The sequence below is a fragment of the Aulonocara stuartgranti genome (assembly GCF_965226115.1).
Source record: "Aulonocara stuartgranti genome assembly, chromosome: 15".
Lineage (NCBI taxonomy): Eukaryota > Metazoa > Chordata > Actinopteri > Cichliformes > Cichlidae > Aulonocara > Aulonocara stuartgranti.
The window spans coordinates 11845403-11863293 of NC_138951.1; the positions used below are offsets into that span (position 1 = coordinate 11845403).

At 42.1% G+C, this 17891-nt stretch overlaps 1 protein-coding gene across 7 annotated transcripts in view; it reads right to left on the minus strand.

Annotated features, from left to right (window-relative positions):
• The window catches only part of utrn (utrophin), a gene marked incomplete at its 3' end in the record, with an annotated part of 194758 nt that overhangs the window by 118873 nt on the left and 57994 nt on the right, over positions 1-17891 (minus strand). For all 7 annotated transcript variants that reach the window (XM_082506782.1, XM_082506783.1, XM_082506784.1 and 4 more), the window contains 14 exons: positions 17547-17717; positions 15761-15933; positions 14185-14335; positions 13089-13264; positions 12671-12806; positions 12072-12221; positions 11589-11741; positions 11380-11481; positions 11019-11139; positions 10319-10536; positions 10079-10196; positions 9765-9973; positions 8708-8862; positions 8383-8572 (listed from right to left, as the gene is read on the minus strand). In XM_082506782.1, the coding sequence (XP_082362908.1) occupies positions 8383-8572; positions 8708-8862; positions 9765-9973; positions 10079-10196; positions 10319-10536; positions 11019-11139; positions 11380-11481; positions 11589-11741; positions 12072-12221; positions 12671-12806; positions 13089-13264; positions 14185-14335; positions 15761-15933; positions 17547-17717 (2223 nt within the window). The remainder of the gene's footprint in view (positions 1-8382; positions 8573-8707; positions 8863-9764; positions 9974-10078; positions 10197-10318; positions 10537-11018; positions 11140-11379; positions 11482-11588; positions 11742-12071; positions 12222-12670; positions 12807-13088; positions 13265-14184; positions 14336-15760; positions 15934-17546; positions 17718-17891) is intronic.

The window sequence follows — 17891 nt, forward strand, 5'->3', positions numbered from 1 at the left end:
GTGATAATTTTTGGCTTTTCTTCTGTAGAGACAAAAAAATAAATAAATAACCACACACTTGGTGAGTAGGAAAAAAAAAGGCAAAAACATGCAGCTCTAAAGCGTAACGAATTTTCAGGATGGATTAAACTGAGCCACCACATGTTTGTCGAGCCATGATTGAAGCTGGAAACTAATCCAAAACTGTTCTGATGCATTAGTCTGTCGCTCTCCAACAGTCACACACGCACAGTACTGTCAAATCTCAACAGCTGGTCTCCCCTCTCCACCCCCACCCTTACCCTCTGAGCGAGAGCAGGTCAGTGCTGTGCAGCGCAAGAGAGACGGCAATGAAGATCAGCGATCAATAATGATCAACAGGGGTACAAAATGACATCGAGTCCGGTGCACATCAGCGGTCGTTTTCTCTCAAGTAAAATCAATAAAGCTGACTTTGATTTTCTTTTTTTAACCAAATACACTCTCCTCATGTTTCTCTTATGCGCTTTTCGAATGAATGTGTGTGTGGCGCCAACCTGTTAACCGGTGTGTCGTGTCAACATAATGAGATCAGCTAAAAACTTTAATCAAGAGATCGAATTAAATTAGGTTACAGAACAGCGTCCCATCAGTCCCACCTGTCACAATGTCTCTGAAAATCCCAAACAAGCAAAAATAGTTGTGTACCAAAAACAAATACAACACACTCTTCACCACAATCCCTGTGTATGCCTGCACTCACTTTAAAAGCTGACAAAAATACAAAGCGTGCACACACAACCTCACTCTACGGCAGGGACGCACAGTTTGAATTCTTCTTTGATATGTGAAAGAAGTGCCAAAAGTTCCTAAAGCTGCTGATGTATATATGCACATATATATTTAAAACGACAGGCTGTGGAGGTGACTGGAGTCCTCAAAACAACTTCAGCAGGAACTGAATGTCTTGACAACCGAATGACTCATGAATAAAAAGGCCAAAAATAGAGGAGAAGCTATGGATGAGGCAAAGACGGGCAACTTGGTGATAAGCTCCAGATTTCTGAAAAGCAAGAGCATTTACACTGGGGGTGGGGGAAATACAAATACACATGTGCAGCAAAAACTTTATGGCTGCTTGCTGACACAAACCGAGCATCTGATAAATATAGACTCCAAACAAATCCCAAAGAATCAAAAAATAATCATTTAAATGACACATACGAGTGCAATCGTAAAAGTTTAAAAAGAAAATCCAATTAAATTAGGAAAAGAAAAATAGAAAAAAAGAAAAACATGAACTCTCTGCTCTCCAGCTCCGTGTCTCCACGTACCTTGCAGAGTTTCTGGTAGCGCGGCGAGGAGATGGCCATCCTCTGGAGCCTGTGTAAGAAGACCACCACTTTCTGGAGGGAGGTCCGGACCATGGCCATCATCTTAAGACTGCTACAAGTCTGCAGCAGCCTGCTCCTGGTCCGCATGCTAGCACTGCCCTACCCCGCTCATATTGTTCTCCCTCTCCAGCCGACCAGACCCCAGCCAAGCTGACGTGATGCGCACACACACATGTACACAGAGAGAGAGAGAAGGGGAAAAAAAAACCCCACACACACTCACTCACTCGCAGGCGTACTCAGCTCAGCATGCACCCACGTTTTGTCACATACACGCACGCACACACAATAAACATAGTGAGCGCAGCCTCAGTTTGCTTTCTCCCCCCCCTCTCTCTCTCTCTTTATAAATAGTCACTCACGCAGCTCTTAGCATGCACTCACACATGCGCGCGATGATGCAAAAGAGCCGGACAAGACGAGACACTCACTTTCTCCTCCACGCGGACATTCACACGCGCACCTCGACCGCAGAGCCAGAAGAGAATCAAACAAATCACTCGTGACGGCACCCTGCAGAGTCAAGAGAGTGACAGAGAAGAGGGAAATGATGAAGAAGAAGAAGAAGAAGAAACAAAGAAGAAGAAAAAGATAAACGGGGAGAGAAAGAGCGCAAAGTGCTGGCAGAGATGAGAGGGAAGGGAGAGAGGACGGCACGAGTTGCACTGGACGAGAAGAGAAGCTGTCCGTACGCGGCTTACTTTTTACTGCTGCCGATCCGGAGAGGAGAAAGAGAGGGAAGGAGAGAGAGAGAGAGAGAGAGAGAGAGAGAGAGAGAGAGAGAGAGAGAGAGAGAGAGAGAGAGAGAGAGAGAGAGAGAGAGCGAAAGAGAGAGAGAGCAAAATAGAGTGAGAGACTAAGAAAGAGGGAGACGGATGAAAAGCACCACTGAGGGAAGACAAACAATGCATCTGTTGTGAAGGTTGAATGACATTATGCCAGGCAAGAAACAAATCAATGAGCGAGAGACAATCAGACGAGAGAGAGAGCGACAGAGAGAGATAGAGATTGTGCAAGAACTTGGAGGACAAATGAGAACCACACACAATAGAGATATAGAGAAGGAGGGGTTATTTCAGGCATCCAGGATTCTGGGAAGTAGCGGTCCCATTCATTTTCTGCACTGGCAATCTTAGCTGGAGCACTTCCACGGCTTAGGTGCCCGTGAAGCTGGTGGCTGACTCATGAATGTTAAACATGAGTAGTCAAAAACATATTTTTCATTTTGATGACAAAAAGAAAAATACATCTTTGCACATGTGCAGAGGTCAAAAATAAGTAAGAACTGTAGTATCGCAGCTCGAATGTGTGACGTGAGCGCCAAGAAGTCTGTGTCGGTTCACAGTCATCCGTGTCATGGTAGTCGAGTGCTTGATAGACTCTGCTGTACACCTACAGGAGAGAGGGCATTCCGTCAAGGATGCCAGTGTTCACATTCTGGACCGAGAAGACAGATAGTTTGGAAGGAGTAAAGGAGGCCATCTACATCCGCTGTGATCGACCATAGTTGAACAGAGGTGATGGCTTACAGCACCAGCTACCAGCCACCTTGAGTCAGCAGTCTTCAATCCCCCATTCTCACCTTGCCTTATGATGGTGGGTGAGGCTACATCTTACAGAGGTTTCACACCTCACACCACTACACAACCCCCACATTACCTCGGGCTCTGTCAGTTGCTTAAAACTGAAGAAGCAAGACATCCTCACTTGTCAAGCACTCGAGACACTATGCCAAGAAGGCTGGTACCATTCATACTTGCAGACAACACTGTTGAGTGCTTGTTCTTAAGCGTTACTGATGCTCTGTAGTAGGGCTGTTCGATATAACGATATATATCGGGTGACGATATAAAAACGTCTATCGTTTTTTATTGTACGCTATCGCTTGTTTCGTGGTGTCGCAAAATAAACTGTTTACAGCAATATTTTTTCATCGTTTTGATGGTCACTGTAGTGGCTATATTAATTTCTTCTTTCTCTTATATTTAATATAACCACACTACGGACGGACAAGCGCCTGTTTTTATGCGTTGTGGTTAGCAACAACGACGGTAACACCATCGCGTGTCCGCTTGTTTATGTTCCACATAAACCTTTCACAATAAAGCTCAAGATCCACTTGAGACTTTTCAAAATAAACTGAATCACGTGAAAGAGCAGATTATTTACGGATGAGAAGTAAAAAAGAGCCGCCAGGTGCTAAAAAAATAAACCTTAGACTCAAACATTAGAACAGGCTTTTCCCCGCAGGACGCTGTGTAATAAATACTCACAAAGAAAACGGCGGCCATTACAACTTATGTCTAAAAATGTATAGTTTCATGCATCGGTTAAAACACTCGACTCCAGGTACGTGACGCGCAGCTGGAAACACTTCCCGCAAGTCGAGCTGCCCGAGATTCACAGAATTTACAGAAAATGTTACATTTTTGTGATTTATATCGTTATTGGGACGATAGAATTCTTATATCGGGATATGAGATTTTGGTCATATCGCACAGCCCTACTCTGTAGTGCACTCAGGTGGATCCAGCAAATCTGAGAACACATAGGATTGCATGAACCCAAAAACAATGCTTCTAGAGATACAATAATGCACCATACAGGTTAAAGGTCAATTCTGAATGCCTTCAAACTACACTGAGCCAATTTGTTACTACACCTATGCAACTTCTTAATGAAATTTGCGACAGACTTTTTTCTCCATTAGGGTAGCTGACAACCATTGGTAAGGTTTTTATTAAAGAAAAAAAGGTTTGTTGAGAAACTTTAGTTTCAGACAGTAATTTTTCAATGCAAAAAAAATAACAGTCTACTTTTTTAGCTCTAGTTCTCCTCTTCCATTAAGGAAGCCATTTTTGTTGTCTCAGTTTCAGACACCTGAGATATGATCGTGGAACAAATTACATCAGGAAATGCCAAATGCACTTAAAATCTCCCGAAAAAGCTATTAAGTGACTGTTTTTGATTTAGTTTTTATCTGTGGTGCCAAACACAGGCTGCATCAGACCAGACTTCTGTCGTTACCCATGTGGTGTCTCCTCCTGCCTTCCTTGCTGTCTCTTTGCTGCCGCTTATCTAATAAAACCACTAGCAGTCCAAAAAAATTAAGTATTTAAAACTAAAGGCCAAAAACTACAGTACACCTACCAAAAACAGAAAATTATGTTTTTCGGTGTTTATAACTGATAATATATCTCTTTAAAAAGCCAAATATGTTACAGAAAAATATTTCCAGACACAAACAAGTGTGTGGGAGAGATACGGTGTGCATGTGTCTTTAATTAAGAGCCATGTTTTTGTCGCCAAAAAAAAAAAAAAAATACTATTTTTTTAAGCGATTAACTGAGAAGAAAAGAGGGAGGACATGCTGGTAAACTGCAGATAAAACCAAAAAATGAGGAAAATAAAAAGTGGGTGGAAAGCAGAGCATCAGAAGATAGGGTAGGAGGGCAAGGTCAAAAATAAAAGATAAAAGGCTTTTAAGTATCTTTTATCAGTGCAGAAAACAGCTGAATGTTTAGAGAATGTATCTGCTGGAGGCACCAGGCAGCAGAGAGATGACATTTAGAGAAGAAAAAGAGCAGAGAAAAGCAGCCGCTCACTTCCTCCTGAACTCCTAACCACGCTGTATAACAAAGTATAAACCATAGAGTGGATATTTTAACCCTTTTCATGCCCTCTGCTAATGTTTGACTTTCATTTAAAGTGATGAAAAACACCCTTCTTTCTCCCAACCACAAGACAAGAGGCACTAATTTGAATTGAGGATGAAAACCCAAGACCAGCCGCCTCTCCATCATTTTTTTTTTTTTTTAAAAAGATGTGACACAAATTGACGCACAAAACAAAAACTGTTTTGTTTTTTGGTCCCTGATTACCGGTAAGTTTATTTAAATGACAGTAACTTGACAGTGGAAAGGAAGAAAAAGATGCAGCCAACTAGAGTAATCATCATTCACCAACAGGCACACACACACACACACACACACACACAATGAGAGATGGCATGATGAGCTCACTGAAGAGCTGTGTTTAGACAAGGTTTAACTGGCTACAGCATCCATTTCAGTCATTCCACAGAGTATTGACTCTGCTTCACGGGGAATTACAAGAGACACTGAGTGTTTTGTTGGCTCTGGGTTAATAAAACTATGAACCATTTTTCAAAGAAAGAGGTTGTAGAAAGCATGTGCGACTCATCTGCTTACACCACAGTACAATCATGCACAAACCCACATAAATCTAAAGCCCACAGCTAAACATGCACAAGGCAAGCGAGATATAAGCAGATCATCAGGCTGTGTACATCTTTGCACCTTCATGATGGAATAAATCTGCACATTATTCCACCAAATGTGCAGATTTGTGATGTAAACAAGTGACTTCCTGTATGCTCCAGTAAGACAATATGCAATTACATAACATGGTGGTAATTATCCCTTTGAAGTTTTTGTCTCTACTGGACCAGTGCAAATTAATGAGAGGGAGTTTGTATTATTTTATCTACATGCACTATATTTTCAATAGTTAATTTTCTGGACATTTAACTCTATAAATTGTGCCTTTTTATAACAAAGTTACATATATCTCTATAATGGCTCATGCACAGCCTGCCTTCCAGTGCCAAGATAATGAAAGCGCACTGAACTGGATCAAAATTTATTTTTGTAATTAATTACCGACGCTTCAAAAATGTAGTCAGGCGACCTTATTTTCTGCAAAGTTTTAGTGTCTGTTAATTCAAAAAGAAATAAAACTGGTACTTCTTCCACTCAGTGAAGCAAAAACTATTTAAGGAATTTTATAAATTCATAAAAAAAACCCAGAAAAATAAATAAATAAATAAATAAATAAATAAAACAAGGACTTTTTTTTTATAGTGGCTGAGCCGAGTAAAGACATCAGATATCTGCTTGTGATTATGGGAAATCTGTAGCAAAGGGACAAGATTTCTGGCACAAAGTTTGCTCTACTGAGCAAACCTGAAACGATAGCTGTCATCTGACAACGATTAAGCTTTAATTAGCTTTTTTCTTTTCGTAACCAATGACCAATGAAGAGAACAGGAATTTTTGAACTGGAAATCCATTATTCTTTATCCCCGATTTCCTGGCTACATTGGAAGCCCACAAAAATCCGCAGGAGACTAACCAGACTGATCACATAATTCCCCAATTTATCAGACAGTCACGATCAATTCTAATCCAACTCGGCAAGAGAACAAACAAGTTTGTTTCCCGGTATGTTGATTCCTGTGGCCATGACTGTCATTACTGCATCACACGCAACAGCATCAGTTGTTTTTCGGTCTTATGCCATTAAGCCTCACATTTTCATGAAATATCAGTTAATGCACCAATTTGTATTTGTCACCGAGTCTGACCAGTCACCAACTGCGGGCTTAATATGAAAACAGCAGTGAGAATGACAACCGCCTGCGGCTACAAATTGTCATTAAAGTAACTAAGCACCGAACAGTGGCAGAGCAGTCATTGTGACCTAATGAAAGGGTTTGTGGGGAACAACACTCAGTAAAGCCACAACATCAAAGGCTTGAAGCCTGTCTATGTTATGTAAACCCACTTTCTGGGCGAGGACCATCCATCAATCTCGACTCCAACTGGTAATGAAATGACAACAGAAGATAAAGACAGGCGGCGGGTGATAACAAATTAGGAAAGCTACACCAATATGTTTGCTCTTAAGCACAAACATAATGGAGTCAGGTGGAAACTACCCTTAGTTACTATTTTAACACATTTACTGAACTCACTACAGTAGGTTGATAGGTGGTTGCTAGGCAACACGATGACATTACAATACATGTATAAGTTAAGGTTTGTGAAAATAAACTTGTCCAATGCTTGTCTAAAGTGTTCTTGGTGCAAAATGCTACAAATGGCTAATTTTAGCCCATTGGTTGGTGGTTGCTAGGTTGCAACATGATAATGTGCTAAAACGTAATATAGCTGATAACCTTCAGAGCCCTAAGATCTACCTTTGTGCCAATTTTGGCATCCCAACTCATCGTATAAGAGGAGTTTATACAGACAGTTTCTGGTGTTCTAGTAAGACACACGACCTTTGCAGGACTAAATTGTAATAATATGCAGGACGTAAGTTTGAAAAGGTTTATATAATGATGGATTATGTTCAGTACAACAAATATAGATGACTGTAATGGGCAGGTAAATGTGATAATAGCATTCATTACTTCCAAATCCGGCAAGGGTTCAACAAACGGGTTACAAAAGTCTGTGACCATCAGATTCGCATCAAGTTGATGAATCAGAAATCTTTGCAGCCATTCATGCGGTGATTCAGCGTCATTTTTCTCTATAACCTTGGCCTCTTTTTAAATGATCGGAAAATGGAAGCGGGAGTGATGGCAATGTAGCGTTCAAGACAAGAAAACACAGAATTTTTATTGGACTGGTGATTTCGATTCTGAAAGATGGATGACACTGCAGCGCTTTTCCAGGGACAAGGAGTTCCTCTGAAAAAGCAATGAGATTGTTAAAACGTCGCTCAATGTAGAAGCCAAAAGAGATGACCACAAGACATTTTTAAAAACACCTTTTCAACTTCAGCAAGAAGTAAAAAATAAATAAATAAATGAAAGAAGATTAGCGCCTGTTGTATCTGCTGGAAGGCTGAGGTGAGGTGATTTTGGGATTAAATCATTACATAGAGTATAGGATGATGTGCGTCAACTGATCCTGGAGGGAACATCTGAGTAAATGACAAGCAAGCTGAGGGCAAACACACACACACACACACACACACACACACACACACTTCGTAAGCGGGACAGAACAAGGAGATCACTGAGCTACGTTCAAGGTGTAAAAGCATTCACACGCCCTCTGATTCACACACACCTTTAACCAGCAGCATACACACACCCCAGCCCCTGTTCGGTAGCTGAAGGATGCGTTAATGAAGGATGACAGTGAGATAATAGGCTGGCACCTGTGCATATATTCCTCACATACTCGCGGTTTCTCTATCAATTTACGGCCCCTACCTCCAGTTGTCGCCTCAGCTCCTTCGCGTGGGCGGAGTCCTGCGACACATCTTCCCTCTGGGAGGCATCGGCGAGAACGTTGACCGTAGTCTCAGCCTCCTGGAGCCATTTGAGGAAGGACTCGAGCTCCCTGAGAGACACTTGCACGCTCTTCAGGTCACTGTCCAGCTGCGTGTGACGGTCATTGGCCCTGTCCATTAATATGATTGAGACAAACGCATAGCTATATATGAGATATAGCAATAACTTCAAAAACATTTAATACTGTTAAAGGGTATCTGCCTTGAAGCACAGTGAGAGGGTGAGCGGGCCAACTTGTATGCACCTATTGTTGAGGCTGTTCCAGGCAGCATTGTGTTTATCTGCGACCTCTTTGATCCTCCTGGTGTCATCGGTAGAATACTCTCGTAAAAGGTGATTAGACAACTCGTTGAAGGCTGCGACTGTAGCTTGGCCTCGGCCCAGAGCTTGGAGAAACTCCTGTAAAACAATGCAGCGCTTTGATATTCGTGACACTGGACTGCGACTCTGAGGATGTGACAGATGTGAGTCAGCGTGAATACTGTAAGTCACTGTGAAGGGCATTGTTTATCATTATTGGAGTTATCCATCTTCCTGTGCCGTTTGCTGTATACTGTTGCAGCCTGGTATATGAAAAACTGCCGTGTGAGGATATTAATGACTCATTCTCTAAGATGAAAAAAGAAATATTAAACTAACAACAAAAAAACAACAACATGCACACACACACACACACACACACAAATTTGTTATTCTGCTACTCGGCTCTTTGACATTGTTTGTTTAACCTCTGCTTAATCAAGCATGTTACATTAGACCCTGGTGATTAAGACTCCAAATTCAGCATTTGGAAGTAAGTCATCCATATAAGACTTTCTTTTAACAAAAAAAAAAGTGTACTTCACTATTTTAAATACATAATTACTCATTATTACAAGACCACACACCAGGAGCAAACAGCTGTGTATACAGCATCCTGGATTCTGTTAAACTCAGTTGCCCTCTAGTGTTCGGTCCCTGTAATCTGTCAGAAGAGGCAGGATTTGGTGCCAGAAATCATTGGCCAAGACATCATCTCAAATTAAAATGATGGATGATGTGGGTGTACGAACGTTATTAAAGTTCAAAGTGATACTTCAGAGAGGTGATTTATTCATTCTCGCCTTGTATAAACTTACACGACTGTATAAAGGACCTCTAATATGTTATAAAGTTCGCTTTGATCCATTTTTTTTTTCTCTCCGTGAGGAATATGAGTAGACAAGCTTGCTACAGAATCACAGTAAATGACCTCAAGAGGACAGATGAGGTGTACTGAGGTCACAGAGAGAAAGTTTAGCAGTGTTTTTTTCCTCGCTAACCTTATTGTCTTTAAGCTGTTCAGTCAGGGGATCTCTGGACTGACGCTGAAGAAGGTTATGGAAACATCCTTCGTGGTGCCCAATAAGGCCCATCACCTCCTTCCTCCGCTCCTCCCACTGGTTGCTGTGACCAATCATATTATCCAGCTGCTGGAGCCGTGCCTCGACACCATGCTGAGTGCTGTCCCACTGGCTGCGCACCTTCTCCACTAAAGCCAGAGACAGATGTGGTTATATGGACAAACAAAGGCTAAAGCACAACATACATATTTGCTACTATTTAATTTTTTTTCCCCTGACAACTTTTTTCTTACATTTCTCAGTAATGGATGTGCGAACATCAAGGTTGGAGGTTTTGTTTTTGATGTTCTGCGCCAGTGTGAAAATGTCCTCTAGCTGAGGGTGACGCTGCTCCAGGTCATTCTTTGTCACCTGTCAAGTGAAGAAACATACAAGGAAAGTTTAGTGAAAGTTCAGTTTAAAAAAAACAAAAACAAATGAATCACACACACAAAAAAAAAAAAAAAAAAAAAAAAAATCAACCAATTTCTCACCTGAAGACGTCCCATAGTGGTCCTGATCTCCTGCGTGTCCCCCACGGTGACAATATTAGACTTGAGCATCTGGGTGATGAGGACTAGCCAGTCTGCAAGCTCAGTGGCAGTCTCGTTAAGATCAGTGGGCGCCACGGTGTCCGGTGTGTGCGGGGTTTGGTGGTGTGGGTCCTCGCTCACCAAGCTGGCCATCTGCACGGCTGAAGGGACGGCAGACACTGAAGCAGGGGTGGGGGGAGGAAAAGAAAAAAAAAAAAGGAAGAAATCTTGATCCAAGCAAGGTTTGACATATAGAGCTCCTTTAAAAGGAAATGATGCAACAAACATTAAAGATGTTAGAAGGAGGGAGGTGGTGTTGTCAAAAGGCTCTCAGAGGATAGTAGCACCATACCAAATCATGACGAACGAGCCATCGGGGACTGTTTTAGTTTGCTACAACCTTTGCCGCTCACCTCTTGTTATTTTTAATCAAGCATTTCATGTTCCAGATTAAGGCAGGACAAAGGGGAATTGCAAATTTAAGAACTTATTACTTATTTTTGTCATGCCCTGCTAATGATCCACAAGCATCTCATTTTTAAATACTTCACTGGGGCAAGTTTTGGATGCCTTCTTCCTTATGCCCTTGATGCACCATAAAAACAGAGGCAGCGATACATAAAGAGAGAAATAATTGCATTTCTTGGATTTTTTTTTTTACCCAGCTGCTGGTGTTGGACTACATGTTGGTGATGTGTCCATGGAGACAGAGGTGGCTCAAGAGATTCCCTCAGCCGGCCATCCAAGGCTTTCCAGTCAGCTGCCAGCTGCTCAACCTTAGCCTATACACATGATAGCGCATAAGGAGACACACACACACAAACATATATATAGACTTAGTACAAAATAATAGCATTAGAAATGGTGTGTAACCAGATAAAGAGCTAATTAAACTAAGAAATTACAGGAAATTGTATCTTTTTGGCCCAAGGTGAGGCAGCAGCACTTCAACAGTGCAATAATGTGTAATTATATGCCACAATCACTAGTACTTTGTTATTAAATTATATTACTATGGAAACCTTTTCTTGAGGCAACAGCTGCTGTCGTCTCTGCAGCTCTATTGAATGAGCTAACAGGTCCTCCAGCTCCTTCTTTCTGTCCTTCATGGAAGCCTCCAGATCCTACAGCGTATTTAAAAATCATATAAGAGAACAGGCCTGCATAGAATTGATGGATTTTCAGTGAGCACCAGTGTATTAGTTTTCTGAGTTCTGTTTAGTCCACCTACCAGTGCCTGGCCAGGATTCAGGCCGCGGGTCGTGACCGTCTGGTGCGTGATGACGGCCCAGTCAGTCAGTCTGTTCATCCGGTCTTGAAACTGGGCGTGACTTTGCAGGTTGGTCTCCACTTCACCCACTTTGTCCAACAGCTCATTGGTCACCTGCAGGAGTGGTAGAATCAGGGATGAAGCAGCAGATGAAAGGGAACTCAACGTTTCACACCAACCACTTTGACTACAAGGCTAAGAAGCCAGCTATAGCTACTGCTAGCCCTCAGCCTCCTGGTAGATGCACCTATGGTATAAAATTGAAAATTCTAGGTGATTTTCAGAAAGGTTGACTATGAGGTCGAGGTCACAGAGATTCAAACCCGCTCAAGATTTTTAGTAGATGGACATATGGTATTAATTTCAAAATCCTACATCGCCTCATTTGAGGTTCTGCATTCACAAACTTGGGTGTGCATGCCGCCCGCTCGGTTTGTTTCATACCTTGCTCCAGTTGAGGTTTATGCCTCTGAGTTTGGCAACATGCTGTTCTCTGTTCTGCGGGCTAACACTGGGACTGGACAGGATCTGAGGAGCGTGCTTGTTAAGCCAGCCAAGACGCTCGTTCTGTAAATCCATTTCCTCAGCAAGGGCCTGCAAGGAAAGATGCACCGAGGCTTAATTTCACCGTGTGATCGAAAATGAGAGATAAAGTCAAAGGAATGGGAAACAAAGAAGCAAACTCCTGTTGCACAGAGATATGTAGTGTGAATGATTCTACTCTGCAGTGTATTTCCATAAGGTACAAGTCTGAGTTTGAGGGCTTGGAGGATGTAAACAGGAATATTAAAAACAGGAAGTGTCAGTGCTCTTTCTGTTTACGTTTGCTGGGTGAGACTGGTTCTGCTTGTGACTAACTGAGACACTCTGAGCAACTTGTGCTCACAGTACAGCATAGAGGGGAAAGAAGAACAAAGGACAACACAACACAGTCAGAGCTGACCATAAAAATAGCACTTCCCCAGCAGCTCCTGAGCAGGAATAGAAATCTCTGAGCTCCCATGAATCAGACTAACTCGAGCATGTTTTGAGTTTTGCTTTACCTTCAGTTCTTTGAGATTTCTGTCAGTGGCAGTGACAGGCAGGGAGCTAACAGCGTTTTCTGCCTGCTCGAGCCACACAGCGAGCTCATCGCGCCTCCTCACCAGCTCTGACAGGGCCGGATCCCTTCCAGCCAACCTGCACACACACACACCTTAGATTAGGATCTCCATTTCCTCCAGGTTGCAGGCCTGATCCTAAAAATTTACATTTAAATTGCTGTTATAGGCTGACTGACCGCATTGATAACGTTAACCTGACGAACACTGATAAAGAAACAGACTGATGGTAACGGAGAATGAGCACCAACCTCTATGCTACATTGTATTCTAGAACTAAGATGTTATATGTCAACACACAAGAATGTCAAACGCCAAATCCTCAATCTTTCCCCCCTCGTTTGTACAAGGTCATTTTTACCTCCGCTGTCTGTCTAGGACTTGGCGGTTTACCGCTCTCCAACGCCGACCCAGAGTTTTCAGCTTCTCTTCAAGCAGGGGCCCATCAGGAGAGGAGAGCTTGCCAATTATCTGCTCTCCAGTGTGGCTGAGTCCAACCAGGACGGGCTTATGACTGGCAATGCCTTCTTCCAACTCCTAAAATGCATGCCGAACAAAGGAAGAGACAAAAGGGGGGGGAAAAAAGGCTTCAGTCAAACAGCATAATCTGATCTACTAGTGCTGAAATCCCGAGCTCAGGTCCATCTCTCCAGGCAAATCTCTTATTGACACATAGGCATGATTTGTAGCGAGTCACGACTTAAGCTGCCAAATCTCTGTTTCCACCGAGAGAGATTTAACCTGCCAAGACAGACTCGTAAAGTAGAGTGAGTGATTGTAAAGTCCGCTAAAGGGTGACTCAGCTAATTGATCTCTCAATTCCCATCCACTTGATCCCTCGTCTCATTCTCAGTCTGTGAAAACGTAAAAAAGACAGACGCACTGGACTGCGGCTCGAGCTTTTGCAAATCACGCCGATAAAGGTGTTAATGGCACCGGCGCCGTCAGCGATAATGCAACAGCTTCAGAGAATTTAATTCCCCTTGGAAATGAAATTACCGCTTTAGCAATCAAACAAAGCGAAATTTAAGTCCCCTTCTAATCTTACTCTTCAGTTCACTTCTCTCCATTTCCACTCTGCATAATGAACAGTCAGATGTGTGGTGTATTTATTAGATACAGTATAGCACCCATTTTCCCCTGGGGGAGCCAAATGCAATTATCTTCTGTCTAACACATCGAACCATCAAGCTGCCTATAGCGTGAACATATTACTACAGCATCCTTGGGAGTTAATAATCTTGATTTAAACTTGTAAACACACGGTGATGATGTGATATTGCCAAATTAATCTAATTAGTCTCCATAACAATAAAAGAAAGAGACCTGACAGGCCTTTTGTCACAAAAAATACATATTTATTCTGTCTCTGGGGTAAAGAAACCAAAACAGATTAGGAGAGAAAAAACAAAACAAAAAACTTAACACAGACCAACGATTCACCACCCTCCACTGACCTCTTGGTATTGTCGTGCAGATTCCAGGTCCAGCTGTCCATCAGGGCTAACGCTCTCAGACAGCAGGTTTTCTGTGTCAGTCAGCCACTGACTGATGTCTTTCAAGTCACAGTGAAACTGCCCCCACTCCTCTACAGCACGGTCGAAACTCCTGCAGCACAAAAAGGAAACGCACATGCATCAAAGCTGAAATCTGGAGATAATCTGTAAAAAGAGGAAGGACACACCGACAATCTGTCCAACTTTCTGCCATCGCTTCAGACCCTTTTAACACAGCTGAACTCAAAAGTGTGGTGCACAGCAAAGGCTCTGTGAAGCACTGGGCTATAAATTATATAAATGTAATACATCACCAATAAAACAGTCATATTGTGTATATCACTAACATCGATGTTATCTCTATGGCTGTAAATCCTCTCGATTGTGACTCAAACTGTCATTTCCGCTGCCACTTTTATTGAGAACAGTAGCCAAACTGAGTGAAGTGTTTTCAGCTGCATTGATACCATAAAATCACTGTGATCCAATTCCCATTCCTTTGACTTTCTCTCTCATTTTCAATTACGCATCCACTGTTCAAAAAGCATACCTAATCTACTGTATCTGTAGTGAGTAAGAGTATAGTAGTGAGAAAACAGTCTGCATAGTTTATCCGTTGTGTTGGTTGGAATCATATCCGCTTGTTAATATGCTACAGCTACGGAAAAATGAATGAATTCATCATGTTCTACCATCGGGAAATGATAAGGGAAAACTGAACAGTTGACCTCTATTAAAAACGCTGCAACAATCAGGAACCTCTGACAACACCGTGAAGATCACAGCACAACTACTGAATAAAAAGAAATAGAGAGCGAAAGGATGATTACTTAAAAAAAACAGATCTCTATCACAACGGTGGTCTGCTCAACGGCTATTTCCTTTCAGAGCATCGCTCTGAAAAGAACAAATCTGATCAGAGGGACAAGCTGAGGAAATGAGTTCTGGATGAGTAATTTTACAACATGTACTCTATTCTTTTGATACTTAATGATGCCCAGAGGTTATTGTGATTACAGATGCAGTGCTGCAGAGTTTGTGTGCAATCTCAAAATTAGCTTACTAGTTTACTACAGTGTCTTTGCACACACTGCACTCAGCAAATGTGAAGACTGTTTATGCCCAATGAACTGTGCTGATGGCACTGAGGGTCATGCACTGTGCATGTGTGTGAATGAGTGAATGACTGTAAGGCTGCGTGAATTGGCATGAGACTGTTTATGCCCAAGGAATTGTTTTTGACATTAACTAAGGTCAGCGTGTACGTGTGTGTGTTCTTTACCATGTGTGCTGGTCTCTCTTTATCTGGTCCTGCTGTCTCTCTTGACTAGTGGACAGCTGGCATATATTGTCCCTGCAGCTACTAAACATCCTGACATGCATATTCTTACTCACACAAATACACCACAAGTAAAAATAGCAGCTTGTTCACTGTTCTCCTTTGTTGCGTTTAAAGGTTTGATTTAAAACCTTAAATCTAGATAATGAATATAAATACACCTTTATCTGTTATATTATAGGAAGCTGGTGCACGCACCCTTTCCTCTGGTTGTACATGCGGTTGAGGCGGTCCCACTCGGCATTGAGCTGTGTCAGGGCGTCTGCCATTTGCGCCACCTCAGCAGGCGAAGCGTCCCGGATGGCGTCAGGCTGGCGCTCGTGGATCCCTGTGACCTGCTCGCTCAGACGCTCCAGATTGTCTTTGATATTCTGTGACATGAAAACGGAATAATAAAAGAAGAGGAAGTTCATGCAGCAGGCAGATTGCAGAACTGCAAATGTGGTCGCTGGTTATCTGACACCAATTAACGTCAACAATTCCACCCCCAGTCTTATGAAGCTTATGGGTTCAGTGGTGATGGGCAGTATACAAGATAATCAGTGAATTACATATTTATTTATTTTTAATAGACAGAACAGCCAGTGTGACTTTTTAAGAAGTCTGAATGAATTCTGTTATTGGTCTGTTAAGTGTACTGATGAGGGGATCAATTAAACTGTAAAGCTTTCTTCAACAGATCAACCATGATGGAACACACCAAACCACCAGAAAACGTACATTTCAAAATAAAACCCTTGATGAACCTCTAATTTAAACTGTTATTAGGGCTGCCACGATTAGTCGACTAGTCACGATTACGTCGACGACTGATTTAATAGTCGACGCGTCGTTTGAGGCTTTGTAAGATCGCAAAAGACGCAGGAATAAGTAGTAGGATTTAAGAGTGTAATAACGGACTGAAACAGAAGATGGCAGCACTGCATGTACAACGATGCCAGCTGCCATTAAACCCCGAAGAAGAAGAAGCAGCTGTGTCCCAGGAATCCATAGCGCCCTGCTCAGTTGTCAACAATGGCGGCAGCTAGTTAGTTTTAATATTACTCTTATTATTCTTTCTGGGTCACAAAATAAACGTTTAACATATTTTCAGGCGAGAATGTAGCTGTGTAAACCTCAAATACCTGCTCAGTTGATCAAGACACCACATATTTTCAAAAGTGCTCCGACGTTTTCGGAGACGTCTGTTACCCACCAGCTCGATAGCTAGCCGGGGGCAAGGCTCACTGGAGCCCGTGAGAGCACCGGACTCCTGGCAAATCATTTTCAAACCCACCGCGGTCTTTCGCTACTCAGGTTAAACATGATATATAAGTCACTTAGACAACTTAAAAATTATATTGTTTGGCTTTTTTGTGTGTGTTTTATTTGTTCCTGAGTAAGTCTGTTTGGCTGAGATTAAAGTTAAAGTTTTTACACAGCTGAATAAACGTCAAGCAGACAGCTGATTATCAGAAGTGTGAGATGCTGGAGAATATACCCCGGTGTCCCGTTATATTTTCGATAGCAAGGAGCTTATTAAACTTCACCGAAACAATCTGCAAACTTCATTAAAATTGAATAAACTGTCATCTTGTCTTTACTTTTAGTTTGCACATACCTTAAACACTTAAAGCTGTAAGCTAATTATAGTTATATAAGAGCAGATGCATGCTGGTGCAATAAGCTGTACGTTGTACCTCCAATGGATGCATGATCTGATTAGTCGACTAATCACAAAAATAATCGGTGACTAGTCGACTATCAAAATAATCATTTGTGGCAGCCCTAGCTGTTATTGGTGCAAAATAAGTTTTACTTGGGGGGGGGGGGGGGGGGGGGAGTCTTGTGTCTCTTCTATTCTTTAATTTGGTTAAACTTTTTCAAGACTGCTCCACAAAACCAAACCACATTTATAAAAAAAACCAAAAAAAACAAAAAAACAGAACTTTCTCCACGATTTCTACAGTAGAGAGACTCATTTCAAAGGCTGGGTATGGCTCACTCTCAGTGTGTCTTCCTGGCTAGAAAAGTCTTCATAAAGGCCCCCGCTGAGCTCAGAGGAGTTTAGCAGCAACTCGTTGTCAGCCATGGCGAGAAGAACTTTATTGATGTCTAAAAGGTAGTCAGATGGAGTCAGCGAAGGAGCAGTGCTGCGCCCCACTGCAGACATCTCCTACAAGACAGATGAGAAGAATTAAGTGGCACACTAGGTATTTAAAGTACTTATTCGTTGTTACAGCAACCAAATTAAATGAACCACAAAAAGAAAGAGGGTGGATGAATAATAACACTATTTAAGGATAAATGCGTATAATAACCATAAAAGACGAAATACAGTGTAAATTAA